Source organism: Scyliorhinus canicula, chromosome 2 (assembly GCF_902713615.1).
Source record: "Scyliorhinus canicula chromosome 2, sScyCan1.1, whole genome shotgun sequence".
Taxonomy (NCBI): domain Eukaryota; kingdom Metazoa; phylum Chordata; class Chondrichthyes; order Carcharhiniformes; family Scyliorhinidae; genus Scyliorhinus; species Scyliorhinus canicula.
The window spans coordinates 7,970,991-7,984,290 of NC_052147.1; the positions used below are offsets into that span (position 1 = coordinate 7,970,991).

Below are 13,300 nucleotides of genomic sequence, written 5' to 3' on the forward strand. Positions count from 1 at the left end.
CCAAGTGCCTATTCCAGGGTACATGTGCCATGTCCCGGAGGAGAATTGGTGCAGAGCATCTCAAGGAAACTTTGGAGTCTGAACACTGCCTGAACTCTAGGAGCATCAGCAACAGCGAGGTAGCTGCCAACAATCAAACACTGAAGAGTAGGCCTTCAGCACTGGACACCCTCTCGCTGCCAAAGGGTAAATGTGTTGATTAGGGAAGAGTATCTGAGCACGGCCTCAATAATGTTCCCGGCAGAGGCCTCTGGTCTCGTGCTTCCTGCTGTGGCCGGGGGTGAGTGTGCAGAGGAAGGTTTGCCAGCACAACTATCTCTCACCGGTTGGCACTCTGAGCGAAGGCAGGAGAGACATGGTAAGGGTGGGATCACGGAAGCCCTAATGGATTGTCAGCCTCTCTTCTACTCTAATTACTTCCAGATTAAAAACGTTTACTTGTGTGGAACCTTTCTCTCTGTAATTTTCTATGTTCTATAATAGTGTAGGTCAGATCGGCTTCAGATGGTTTCACAGGTCGGCGCAACATCGAGGGCCGAAGGGCCCGTACTGCGCTGTTATGTTCCATGTTCTATGATTCCGCAGAGGCTGTTGTCGTGTTGCTGGTGACAGCCGAGGCAGGCAGGCGCTGGAGAAGGCAGCATCACCTACGTCACTGGCTGTAGATGGCACCCCATGTACAGGGGGCCGCCACGCACCCTAGAGACCTGGCCACCCATCAGGCCGGGGAGGAACTCCGAGGGGGAGGCCAGCGACAGCCCATGGTGTACAGGTGTCGTTGATCTTTTGATGAGCCCACCAAGATGCCCGGACTGCAGGATTCTCTGCCATCGCCGGGATGTCCCAGGTCCAGGGGGCAAAAGGTTGAACAGATGTTACCTTGCGCGCACTGGGGCATCGGATAGCCTTCATTAACAGGAAGGAGTTTCAGTCCCTGAATGTTCAGATTGGTTGCGACCACCATATCATTCATGTGTGTGCCCGCTACCCAGGGAGTGTGCACGACAGTGCATCCTGGGACACTGAGGCGTCTTCGAGGACCATCCCAGGGTGACTGGTTGGCTCTTCGGAGACCAGAGGTATCCACTAAGGTCCTTGCTGATAACATTGGAGCGGAGGCCTGAGATCGCCTGTTCTGGGGGTTCAGGTGGCTGCTCAAGACACCACGGTACAACTTTAAAGAATAGTTTTGTTCTTAACTTTTCTAACGCGTTGAACAATTACAGCAACTGACCACGTTATTGCTAATAGGATCTTGCCATGCATCGAGCTTTCTTGCTCACCAACAACTACTGAGTGCTTTGGACCAAGTGAAAAGCTGTTTGGGGGCCAGAGAAGGTTTGCAAATGAGGCTCGCTTTTACTAATCGATTCTGAACAGTGTGGTCTCCTTCGCTCACAGTTATTTCTCTCCTCTTGCTTCCAACCCAGGCTCAGCTGCACTGAAAATACCAAAGAGCAGTCAATAACGCCAATCTATAAAGACGCAGTAAATTACAGGTTCACCACCACAATGTAGGCCGTTAGATTAGCGATGGGCGTATATAAACTTGCGGTGTTAAATTAACTAATAAAACGACAATGTGTCTGAACGATATTGCAGAGGAAGTGGTTTTAATAACTTGTCACGTGCAGTGTGAAAGATGGGTGTTGGTTTCAGCTGTGATCCAGATGGCAATTGACTGGAGCTTATTGTAGTTCATCAAAAACTCTATCCTGTCAACTTAAGTAGACCGACCAACTTAACTGATTGCCGAAAACTTGTTACTTAAAGGCTTTTGATTTCTCTCACACAAAACGTTGTTGCAGATTCATTTTTTTAAAGTTGCATTAGTATAGCACCACCTCAACACACCTACTCCTTTTGAAATAATGAGGGAAATGCAGCTGTCAATTAGCGCACAGCAGTATCCCACAGGTAGCAATGAAATGAAGGATCGGTTAATCTGTTTCTGCGATTGCTGTTCTTCGGATAGCACCGTGGGGCCGGGCAGGAAATTCCCACCCGCTGTTTCTTAGGTTTCTGGAATGGGACGCAAGCCCACGACCTTCAGACCCAAAGGGGTGAGAGTGCTGGTGTTGGGCATGGCTCGATTGGCAGTTCATTTTCGGTGGACATATTAAACTGAGGCCCTGTCTGCCCCTTTAAAGGGTGGTGGTAAAGGATCCCATGGCACGATTCAAAGGCGGGAGCTGGTTCCAGGTCAATATTTATTCCTCCATCAACATCACAGAGAATAGATGATCTTGTTGCTGTTTGTGCGAGCTTGCAGTGCAAAAAAGTGACTGCATTTCACAAAGCACTTTATTAGTTGTAGAGACTCCAGGGCCAAGAATATGAAAGGCTGTATGTAAATGCAAGACTTTATTTACCCACTGAGCCATGATTGAATCTTTTACCCAGCTGATATTCATGTATTTGTTTTCACTCTAAAGACACTGGGCAGTAATCTGGTTTTGTTAATTTGACAAAGCTGAAACATACAAATGTGCGTTGTTGTTTTGGTGAAGTGTCCCATACTAAAGCTTTCTCCCCTTCATGTTTGCTGCAGGAAAGAGTATGGATGAGATGAAGAAGGTGCTGTTACTCATGCTGGGATGTGCTGTTCAGGTAAATAGTAACGTCTCGTCCTAATAAACTGGGAGATATGCAACAAAATTGAGTTCTGTCTCCAGTACCCAATTATTTTTTTTTTCCAATTAAGGGGCAATTTAGCGTGGCCAATCCATCTAGCCCGCACATCTTTGGGTTGTGGGGGTGAGACCCATGCAAACACGGGGAGAATGTGCAAACTCCACACGAACAGTGACCCAGAGCCGGGATCGAACCTGGGTCCTCGGTGCCGTAGGCAGCAGTGCTAACCACCGCCATGCCGCCCTAATATTTCCAAGTCAGGGTGGTCAGTGACTTGGATGGCAACTTCCAGACAGTGGTGTTCCCTTGCTGCTTTGTGATACTTGCCTCAATAATGTGGCAGCCGCTGAACATGACTAGCTGGATAGGCACATCCAGACAGAGGAACCAGACCTCTCTAGACAGGCTCCCATCTCCTTTCAGGATGTACTCTGTTGCATGTTGCTACAGCATGCCTGAAGTACTGTCTCTCACGTTTTGGATGGGATCACACTGTGCAATGCAAGAAGGGAGGTTCGGATGCAAAGGAGATCTGTGGTAAATAGGGGAGCACGATAGGATATTTGAGGTGGGTCAGGATTTCTTGTCCCATTGCTCGCTCGGGGTAGCGGAGATAGTTGAAGTGTTTGTACCTTGGCTGAAACTGCCTAGTTGATGAAGAACAGGAATCTTCTTGAGAACCTCCTGCGTGTGAACAGTTACAGACTTCAATAGAGGACCCGCCGCTCAGTTCCATTTTATTTGTATTAAATGTTTGAAGTGTTGATGTGAATTTCTATCCCAGTAATGCAAATGTACTTGCTCACTCCACAGTGTGAGCGAAAGGAAGAATTCATCGAAAAGATCAAGCAACTGGACATTACAACTCAGACAGCCATTGTTGCTCACATCCAAGAGGTGAGTCAGTGTGAAAACCTCGGATTTGATTCTATAATGGGCCAGTGGACCATGAAAAATACTAAGCAAGTGCCCAATGGGGGGAGGGCAAGTAACATGCCAGTTTTCAGCTGGAAGGGAAGATAATTACCGGGATGTGGCCATCACGGGCAAGACTGACAACAAATGCCTATCCTTTGCTGCTTGAGAAGATGGTGGTGGGAATCCTCCTTGAATCGATACCTCATTCACTGGTACCACTCTTTTTTTAGTCTCATTACAACAGTGACTACTTCAATAGTGGGCAGCTTCATTGTGCTGTTCATTAGCAGTAGGATTTTCCATTGTAACCCTATCCCTCCTCCACCCACCCCAACAAAACCCGCTGGCAAGGGTGCACTGCCGGTGAGAAAATTGAATCACAACAACTGGAAAATCCCGGCCAATATTTCACTGGCTGTAAAGCACTTTAAGAATACCCAATGGTCATGGAAAAGATGATACAAATACAAGTCTCTTTCTTTCTTGGTAATCATTCCCTTATTTTCAAGTTGTTTTTTGTAACTTTTTCTCCTTTTTTGATTTGTGTAACAGAATTGTTTGCTTGTTCTCTTGTCGTCAAAACACATTTCCGCTGCCCAAGTTGGTGAGTTCAAGTTCCACTCCAGAGATTTAGCCATAATCTGGCCCTCATCTCATTGATGTATGTGGAACTGTCTTCCTGTACGACAAGAGTACACCACCGTCTCCCCTGCCCCTCGTCTGCTTGTCTGCCTGTCGCTAAAATTATCTTTTAATTCAATAGCTTGCTATTGGGCAGTTTGCAAATTTACAGCTGGGTATTTTTTCCCTATCTGATCTTTTAGTTTTCGTCTCTGAAAGGTATTGTGGTGTGTGTGTTTTCCCTGCAGTGAGAATTTGTTGAGAGCTATGGTTTAAACATCAGACCCTGCATATCATTGGCAATGTAGAGTAGATACCAATCGGCAGTATCAGATTGCAAAACCAGAATGTGAAAATAGCCAGTCAGCATGTGTGGACTGATCTGTTTTTTAAAAAAAACAGCTTCCAAAGAAGAGAAACTGCAACTTCTGTCACCTCTGGTGTCCCATTCACTCACCTGCCTAACCCCCACCCCCCCACCTGCCCATTAACACGCTAATGTTGCCATCCCCTTACCTTGTGCAATCTAACTCCTTACGACATCTGTCTTCACATCGAAGTTCACGCCACTGACCCATACTCAGAATTATAAATTCCTGCAGCATGCAAAGAGGTCATTCAGCCTCTCAGTACTATGCTGTCTCTTTTCTTATTGATTCATTGAGCAGCACACCCCTGTTCTTTTCTCGGGGTCAATGCAGTTTTTATTCTTTTTCAGGTATATGTCCAATTACTTTCTGAAAGTTACTATTTGATTTGCTTGCATCACCTGCCTAGCTACCACATCATTCTTCACCAGAATCCCAGACTGGGAACTCCATCTCCCACAGGACACAACCTGAAACGTTACCCCTCCCTCTTTCCACAGATGCTGCCAGAGTATTTCCTGCTGAGCATTTCCAGCATTTTCTGCTTTTATTTAACTTGATCTTCCTCCTACACTGTAAAGGGATTTAAAAAAAAAAAACAATCATCACTCCCTGATTGTAAACCGTCTGTGATTTTGGAGTAGGATTGACAATTGTGGATAAATATATTGCTGAAGATTTCACCAAGGCTCCAGCCATTCGTCGGCCAACATATCGGTCATTGACGTTTCCAATTGGAAAGCAAAAAGACTCATTCATCAATTGCATGATGCTTGCCTATTTTCCCATTTTCATATTCGATAGAGAAAAATGCTCAAAAATATTTTTTTAAAAACATCTTTTTTAATGTCCCTATGATATTTCTCCAGGGTTGCACAGAGTCCCGGAGATTGATCGCCAATTCCTGGAGACTGCAGGCCAATCCCGGAGGGTTGGCAACTCTATCTTGTATTGCCCCAGCTACCAAACCAGAATGATGACAGAAGCGCTCAAGTGCTTTTGTTGAAGTTTGTGGTTTAGCTTTTGACTTAAAACTCGGTTGGACTCAGCATGCTTCCTAAGATTGCCTGGTCGCCACACTACTAGAAAGATATGGAGGCTTTGGAGAGAGTGCAGAAGAGGTTTACCAGGATGTTGCCTGGTCTGGAGGGTGTTAGCTATTTGGAGAGGTTGAATAAACTTGGATTGTTTTCACTGGAGCGACAGAGGTTGAGGGGCGACCTGATAGTAGTTTACAAAATTATGGACAGAGTGGATTGTCAGAAACTTTTTCCCAAAGTGGAGGGATCAGTCACCAGGGGGCATAGGTTTAAGGTTCAAGGGGCAAAGTTTAGAGGAGATGTGCGAGGTATGTTTTTTACTCAGGGTGGTGAGTGCCTAGAACTCGCTGTTGGGGGGCGGTGGTGGCAGCAGATACGATAGCAGTGATTAAGAGGCATCTTGACGAATACATGAATAGGATGGGAATAAAGGAATACAGACCCCGGAAGTGCAGTAGGTTTTAGTTTGGACAGGCAGGTGTGGAGGGCTGAAGGGCCTGTACCTGTGCTGTACAGTTCTTTGTTAACATTCATGAAAAGGGCAACTTTAAATTAAATAAGGGTAAACTAATCAGATTTTCCCATTATAACCGATGTAAAAGTTTGAATTCGGTTCAATAGGATCCTTTCCAATATTAAAGCATTGTACCCTTCAAGTTTAAATACAGTACTTTATAAATGACTATATTTGTATATGAAATAACTTTTTAAATAAGACAAAAGGTTAACTCTTGTAGTTGGAATGGGAGGTGACGGTGTAGTGGCATTATCACCAGACTAGTAATCCAGAGACCCAAGGTAATGCCTGGGGACGGCAGGTGGTGAAATTTGAATTTAAAATAAGTCTAGAATTAAAAGTCTAATGATGACTATTGCTGTTAAAAACCCATATGGTTCACCGATGTCCTTTAGAGAAGGACATCTGCCACCCTTATCCGGTCTGGTCGACATGTGACTCCAGACCAACAGCAATATAGTTGACTCTTAAATGCCCTCTAAAACGCCCAGCAAGCCACTCAGTTGAAGGGAAATTAGGGATGGTCAATAAATGCTGGCCCAGCCAGCGAAGCCCACATCCCATGAATGAATTACAAAAAAGAAACTTCACTACCCAAAGACTGATTAGAATGTGGAACTCACTATGACGAGGAGTAGTTGAGCAGGGTGTACTTATGGGAAAGCTAGATAAACTCACGAGAGAGACCATTTGGATGGAATACATTGCTCCATTATTGTAATGACTTGATGTAACTTTCTGCCTCACCCTTGCAGATCACTCACAACCAGGAGAATGTGTTTGACCTTCAGTGGATGGAACTGACTGAGATGCCCACAGAAGATCTGGAGACTCTATCTAGGTCAATGGTCTTCCATCTGAAGAGACTTCTTGAAGACCGGGATGAATACTCGGAGGTGAGAATATTCACTCAAACCATTGACGACTACAACTACGGCCATCGTTCAGTTTGATGAACGTCTCACTCACGTTAACACACCATTCTCAAGAAAAGCGTGTAGGGGCGACCCACTAATGGTGTTATTATTGACTTAGCTCCTTCAGGCTTTTAAGAATATTTTAATTATTTCCCTGATAAGGACCAGCCTCCCGAACAGGTGCCGGAATGTGGCGACTAGGGGCTTTTCACAGTAACTTCATTGAAGCCTACTTGTGACAATAAGCAATTTTCATTTCATTTCACATGACTGTTGGATACACTTCCTAAATCTCGAAACAGGGGACAAGAAAAGAGGTTGTTTAGCTGATGAACACCATCTATAGGCCATGACTTACATTGGCTCCAACCCACCTCTTTTCCAACATCAGGTTCTGCACAACTGCCTCCAAACCCATTCGCCTGGTCCCTGCCCCAAAGAAACTCAACAAACCTCCGGACTATTTAGCTGTCCCCTCTCTCTCTCTCTACTGTTCAGCACTAATCTGCAGCTCTCCACATTTTCCCAGCCCTGGCCCCAACAATACAGAAACCCGTCTCTCTACGATGCTTGTGATCATCTCCCTGCACCTCTCCCTGTCATCAGCAGTCCTGTTCCCAGTTGGAATTTAGCCAGTTCTTTCCTTTTGTTTTTCTTTCTGAAGGAATTAATCACCTCGCTCTGAAAAGCTTTTTCTGGAGATTCTTTCCATTGCTACAGGGATAGAGAGTCCACTCTAAGCACATAACAAATAATAATGCGTGGTTATGCCTCACGGCGCTGAGGACCCCCCCGCCCCCCGGGTTCGATCCCGGCCCTGGGTCACTGTCCTTGTGAAGTTTGCACATGCTCCCCGTGTTTGCGTGGGCGTCATCCCCACAACCCAAAATGATGTGCAGGCTAGGTGGATTGGCCACGCTAAATTGCCCTTTAATTGGAAAAAAAAGAATTGGGTACTCTAACTTTTTCTTTTAAATAACAGATGGTTACGGTACACTAATGTGCTTTTTCCTTCAAGCTGCCTTGAGTTAACAGGGCTGTCGCTTTGCAGCTGACTTCTGCTACACTCCTTGCCAGTGGGAATCACCAGTAATATTCCAAATAAATACAGAATATATTTTTATGTATGCACTGTAATTTGTAACTTAACAACATATCTCTGCATCATTGGTAACCTGAAAGAGGTTGATGGGGGCCTGTGCTCAAGGACAAAAGAGCAATGGAATGGAGAAGCAAGGGACAAGCTAATGGTGCGGGAAATTTTTAATAAAGAGGAGTTCAGAGTTGATTGTGTAATGATTCCACTTGTCCGAGGAAGGCTGTAGCATCTCTAAAGAACATCTCACCAACGATTGTGAAGTGCAAAATTATGATAGCAATTAATGACTGTGCTACTTTGGGAGAGGGAGGTGTGGAGGATATCAATGTGTAGAGGTGACGTCAAGATAACGTAGTCCTGGAATCACAGGACGGTACAGCACAGGAGAGTAAACAGGGGCTGGTTTAGCTCACAAGGCTAAATCGCTGGCTTATAAAGCAGACCAACCAGGCCAGCAGCACGGTTCGATTCCCGTACCAGCCTCCCCGGACAGGCGCCGGAATGTGGCGACTAGGGGCTTTTCACAGTAACTTCATTGAAGCCTACTCGTGACAATAAGCGATTTTCATTTCATTTTCATTTCATTTCATCTTTCGAAGAGCAATCTATATCAGTTCCACTCCATGGCCCTCGAAGGTTTTCTCCTGTGAGTGTTTATCAAATTCCCTTTTGAAGGCTGCTATTGAAACTGTATCCAACCCTCCATCAGGCAACACACCTAACCAATTGCTGCGTGAACCATATTTCCTCATTGCATCCTCTTCATTTGCCAATCAACTTAAATCTGTGCTCTCTGTTTATGGAGATTGGAAACGGTTTCCCTTGATTTACTCTAGCTAAACCCATCTGCTGGGTTAATGACCTGAAAAGTTAACTTGGTTCCATTCTCCACATATAATGCTTGACCTGCTGAGTGTTTACAGTGGTTTAGTTTTGTCATTTCTCTCTGCTCTTTGCAACCTCCCAAGCTTCCTCAGCCTATTCATGGCAATGTCTGTCCTGGGAATATTCCAGTAAATCTCTCATGTACCCCCCTCCAGGTTGATGAAAGTTCAAAGTCGAGTTGAAGCTCTCGGTGGCAGAGTCCGTAATCTGCCGCTCTAATCCACCAGCTCCGTAGTACAAAAGGAAAATGCTTTAGACGCTGAAAACCTGTTTACCTAACTTCCTCTTAAACCCATCCAAGTTATTGACCTCAACTACACCTTGCGTTAGCAAGTCCCTGTGTACTGGTCTCGTCAAACTGGCAAATGGGTCGCAGTGTAGGCAAATGTGAGGGGGAGTCGCTGACTGATTAGTGTAATGCATTGGAATAGTTTTAAATACATATTTAATTAAAGTTAGAACTTTCTGACGGTGTGTTTTTCCTTTTTTTATTGTTATTCACTTGTTTGTTTTTAAGGAACAAACAATGACCCGAAACAAACAAACGGATAATAAAAGTGAATTGAAGTGAGCTGACGGTTAGAGGGAGACCTTTGTGGAATGAAATTGGAAAACCCTTTACACACAAAATGGGTGGTAGAAGTTTGAAACACTCTTCCTTAAATGACAATTGATGCGAGATCAATTGTTCATTTTAAATCTGGAATTATTACATTTTTTGTTCACCAAAGGTATTAAGGGATATGGGGAAAAGCTATGGGGATACACGGAGTTAGTTATGGATCAGTCATTTAACGTTGAAACAAGCTCGAGGGGCAAAATGACCAACTCTTGTTCCGATGTTACTGTTATCTAATGTTGCATTGTACAATCATCCTTTTTTGTCTCTTATTCTCCACCCTATCACAGACCCCTCGTCCTCTCCCCACCACCCCATTTTCCCAAGCTGGTCCCACAATTATTTTCTTTTTTTTTCTTTTATAAATTTAGAGTACCCAATTATTTTTTCCAAGAAAGGGGCAATTTAGCATGTCCAATCCACCTAATTTGCACATCTTTGGGTTGTGGGGGTGAAACCCACACAGGCATGCGGAGAATGTGCAAACTCCACACGGACAGTAACCCAGGGCCGGGATTAGAACCCGGGTCCTCAGCGTCGCAGTCCCAGTGGTAACCACTGGGCCACATGCCGCCCTGGCCCCACAATTTAACGAGATTTTAAATATGTATTTATTAATTCATGGGATGTGGTGCCACTAGCTAGGCCTGCATTATTGCCATTCTTATCAATGGTTAACAAAAATCACAATTGTTATGGAACAGATGGGAAGCAATTTCCGGGGCTGGTTTAGCTCACTCAGCTAAATCGCTGGCTTTTAAAGCAGGCCAGCAGCACGGTTCGATTCCCATACCAGCCTCCCCGGACAGGCGCCATAATGTGGCGACTAGGGGCTTTTCACAGTAACTTAATTGAAGCCTACTCGTGACAATAAGTGATTTTCATTTCATTTTTCATTTGGCCCCTTGTGTCTGCACTAGCTTTCTGAATGAGCATCTCACCTAGTCCCATTCTCCTGCTTCTCCCTGTAACCTGACACATTCTTCTTTATCAGATAACAGTCAAATTCCCTTTTGGATGACACCCAACCTACCTCTTCTAGGGTCTTCAACCTCCCCTCACCCCTCTTATGGGCAAGGCATCCCCAGGACCTCCCCGGCACAGGCAATCGGGCACTTTGGCACTGCCGGCCTGGCACCCCGGCACTGCATGGGTGACATTGCCCAGGTGGCAGCAGGAATGCCAGGGTAATACTTGCTTTTTCTTTCAACTTGCTACTCTCTAACTTCCTTGGTTAGCCATGCTTGGTTTTTCCCTCTCTTTGAATCTTTCCTCCGTACTGGGATATTCATGAATTATCTCCTTAAATATTGCCACTTTGTTTACTGTCTTTCCTGCTAATTTATCTGCCCAGTCCATTTTAGCCAGTTCCATCCTCATTTAATTGTTGTTCCCTTTTGTTTAAGTTAAACACAGTTGTTTCTGACCAAAGTTTCTCACTCTCAAATTGAATATTAAGTTCTATCATGTTATGATCACTACTTCCTCGGGGATCTTTCACTTGGGTCATTTATTAAACCTGCCTCATTATCCATTACTGGATCCAAGATGGCCTGTTCCCTAATTGGTTCCATGACATATTGCTCCAGGAAGCAATCCCTTAATGCACTCTGGTCTGGAATCATAACAACCTTGATTATCCTTTAAAACTTTTTTCTTTCTTTTTAAATTTAGAATCGATTCATAGAATTTACAGTACAGAGGAAGGCCATTCAGCCCATCGAGTCTGCACCGGCCCTTGGAAAGAGCACCCTACATCATCCCACAACTTCACCCTGTCCCTGTAACCCAGTAACCCCACCTAACCTAAGGGCACTTTAGCATGGCCAATCCACCTAACCTACACATTTTTAGACTGTGGGAGGAAACCGGAGCACCCGGAGGTAACCCACGCAGACACTGGGAGAACATGCAGACTCCGCACAGACAGTGACCCAAGCTGTGAATCGAACCTGGGACACTGGAGCTGTGAAGCAACAGTGCTAACCACTGTGCCGTTGTGCGAGTACCCAATTATTTTTTTCCAATTAAGGGGCAATTTAGCGTGGCCAATCCACCTAACCTGCACATCTTTGGGTTGTGGGGATGAAACACGCGCAGACACGGGGCGAATGTACAAACTCCACACGCACAGTGACCCAGGGCCGGGATCGAACCTTGGTCCTCAGTGCCTTAGGCAGCAGTGCTAACCACTGCATCACCACGCCGCCCATCCCATCAATCTTAATTAACCTAATCAACATGAAGATTAAAGTCACTCATAATTATTGGACTATTCTTTTTTTACATGCTCCTATTATCTGTTGAGTTATACGCTTTCCTATAGTGTGGCTACTACTGCCAATGTCTTCTTTCCATTGCTGTTTTTTACCCTCAAATGGACTCTGCATCATATGAATCTAGATTGCCTCTCGCAACTGCCTTCATTTCATCTCTTTTTAACAGTGCTGCCCCACCACCCTTACCTGCCCCCCCCCCCCCCCCCCCCCCCCCCCCCCCGTCTCTCCGAAAGGTCAAAAAGGCTGAATATTAAGATCCCAGTTTTGATGGCCTTGTAACCATGTCTCTGTAAAGGTTATGAGATCATATTCATTTACCAAATTTGCGACGTCAGCTTGTCTACCTTATTCCGAATGCTTCATGCATTAAGCTTGCGTTTAGGCTTGCCTTTTTGCCATTTTTAATCCTAACCTCTTTGTACTGTGGCCCTATTTGCCCCTCGCCCTTGTAATGGATGTAGGAATTTCAGATATATTGTATTTAGTGCAGTAAGAGTTAAAAGCCTGGGTTAAAAGCCTGTCGATGCAACATCGTGGGCCGAAGGGCCTGTACTGCGCTGTATCGTTCTATGTTCTAGTGTGTGACTGCTGCAGTCATGTTCTAAAAAATCCTGGTTTGAAAGACAGCATTCACTTTTTGGAGACAGCAATGCAATTAAAGCATCATAGAAATAAGATCATAATTCATTTCAGCCATGCATATTGTTTGCTAAAGTTGGGCTAATGGAACTTTGTTTATGGAAAGAGGGTAGTAGAAAATTAGTGACCGTGTTTGGCCGTAGTAAGATGATGTAACTAATGGGAGGAGCTGGAGCTGCACCAGGTCTCGAACAGGCAGGCAGAGTTTAATTTTGGCTAGAAGGTGAGGTGAGATGGTTTCTGAAGAATGCAGCCAGACATTCCGCATTTGAAAAGATGGCGCCGGTTGTGCTGGACGTGCCCACCCCGACCCCACAGCCCACCTCCTGGATACCCCCCACTACTCCCCCCAGCCCTGGCAGAAGCACCCTCCCGGCCTGCGGCACGACTCTTGGCGGAGTATTGCGGTGCTGGACACTGTCCGCTCGCCCTCGCTCTCTCTCTGCAGCGCCACGCCAGGCACACGACTGCTGAGACCAAATATGGCCTGTGCCGTTGGGAACTCAGCCCATTGGAGGCAGAGCTTCGTGGGTGGGCCCAATAATGACATTCAAATGGGTTGAGACTGCGCGTGGCGCGTCTCTTGATGCCAATTTGGAGTGGGCAGAGCATTGCGACCCGGCGTCAAATCCGCAATTTCAGTGTCGGGAGCCATTCTCCGCCCAATGGCCATTCCCAATTTTGACTCTGGGTAATGGAGAATCCCGCCCATTGTCTTTATGGTAAAGTTAGTAATACCGTGTTAGTAATAAAGTTTGTTTCAA

The 13,300-nt window shown here is 45.4% G+C and overlaps 1 protein-coding gene across 2 annotated transcripts in view; it reads left to right on the forward strand.

The window, feature by feature from the left end:
* ccdc88c (coiled-coil domain containing 88C) overlaps positions 1-13,300 on the forward strand; it is a 223,258-nt gene that overhangs the window by 118,216 nt on the left and 91,742 nt on the right. For both annotated transcript variants that reach the window (XM_038773235.1, XM_038773242.1), the window contains exons 5-7: positions 2,552-2,610; positions 3,448-3,531; positions 6,854-6,994. In XM_038773235.1, the coding sequence (XP_038629163.1) occupies positions 2,552-2,610; positions 3,448-3,531; positions 6,854-6,994 (284 nt within the window). The remainder of the gene's footprint in view (positions 1-2,551; positions 2,611-3,447; positions 3,532-6,853; positions 6,995-13,300) is intronic.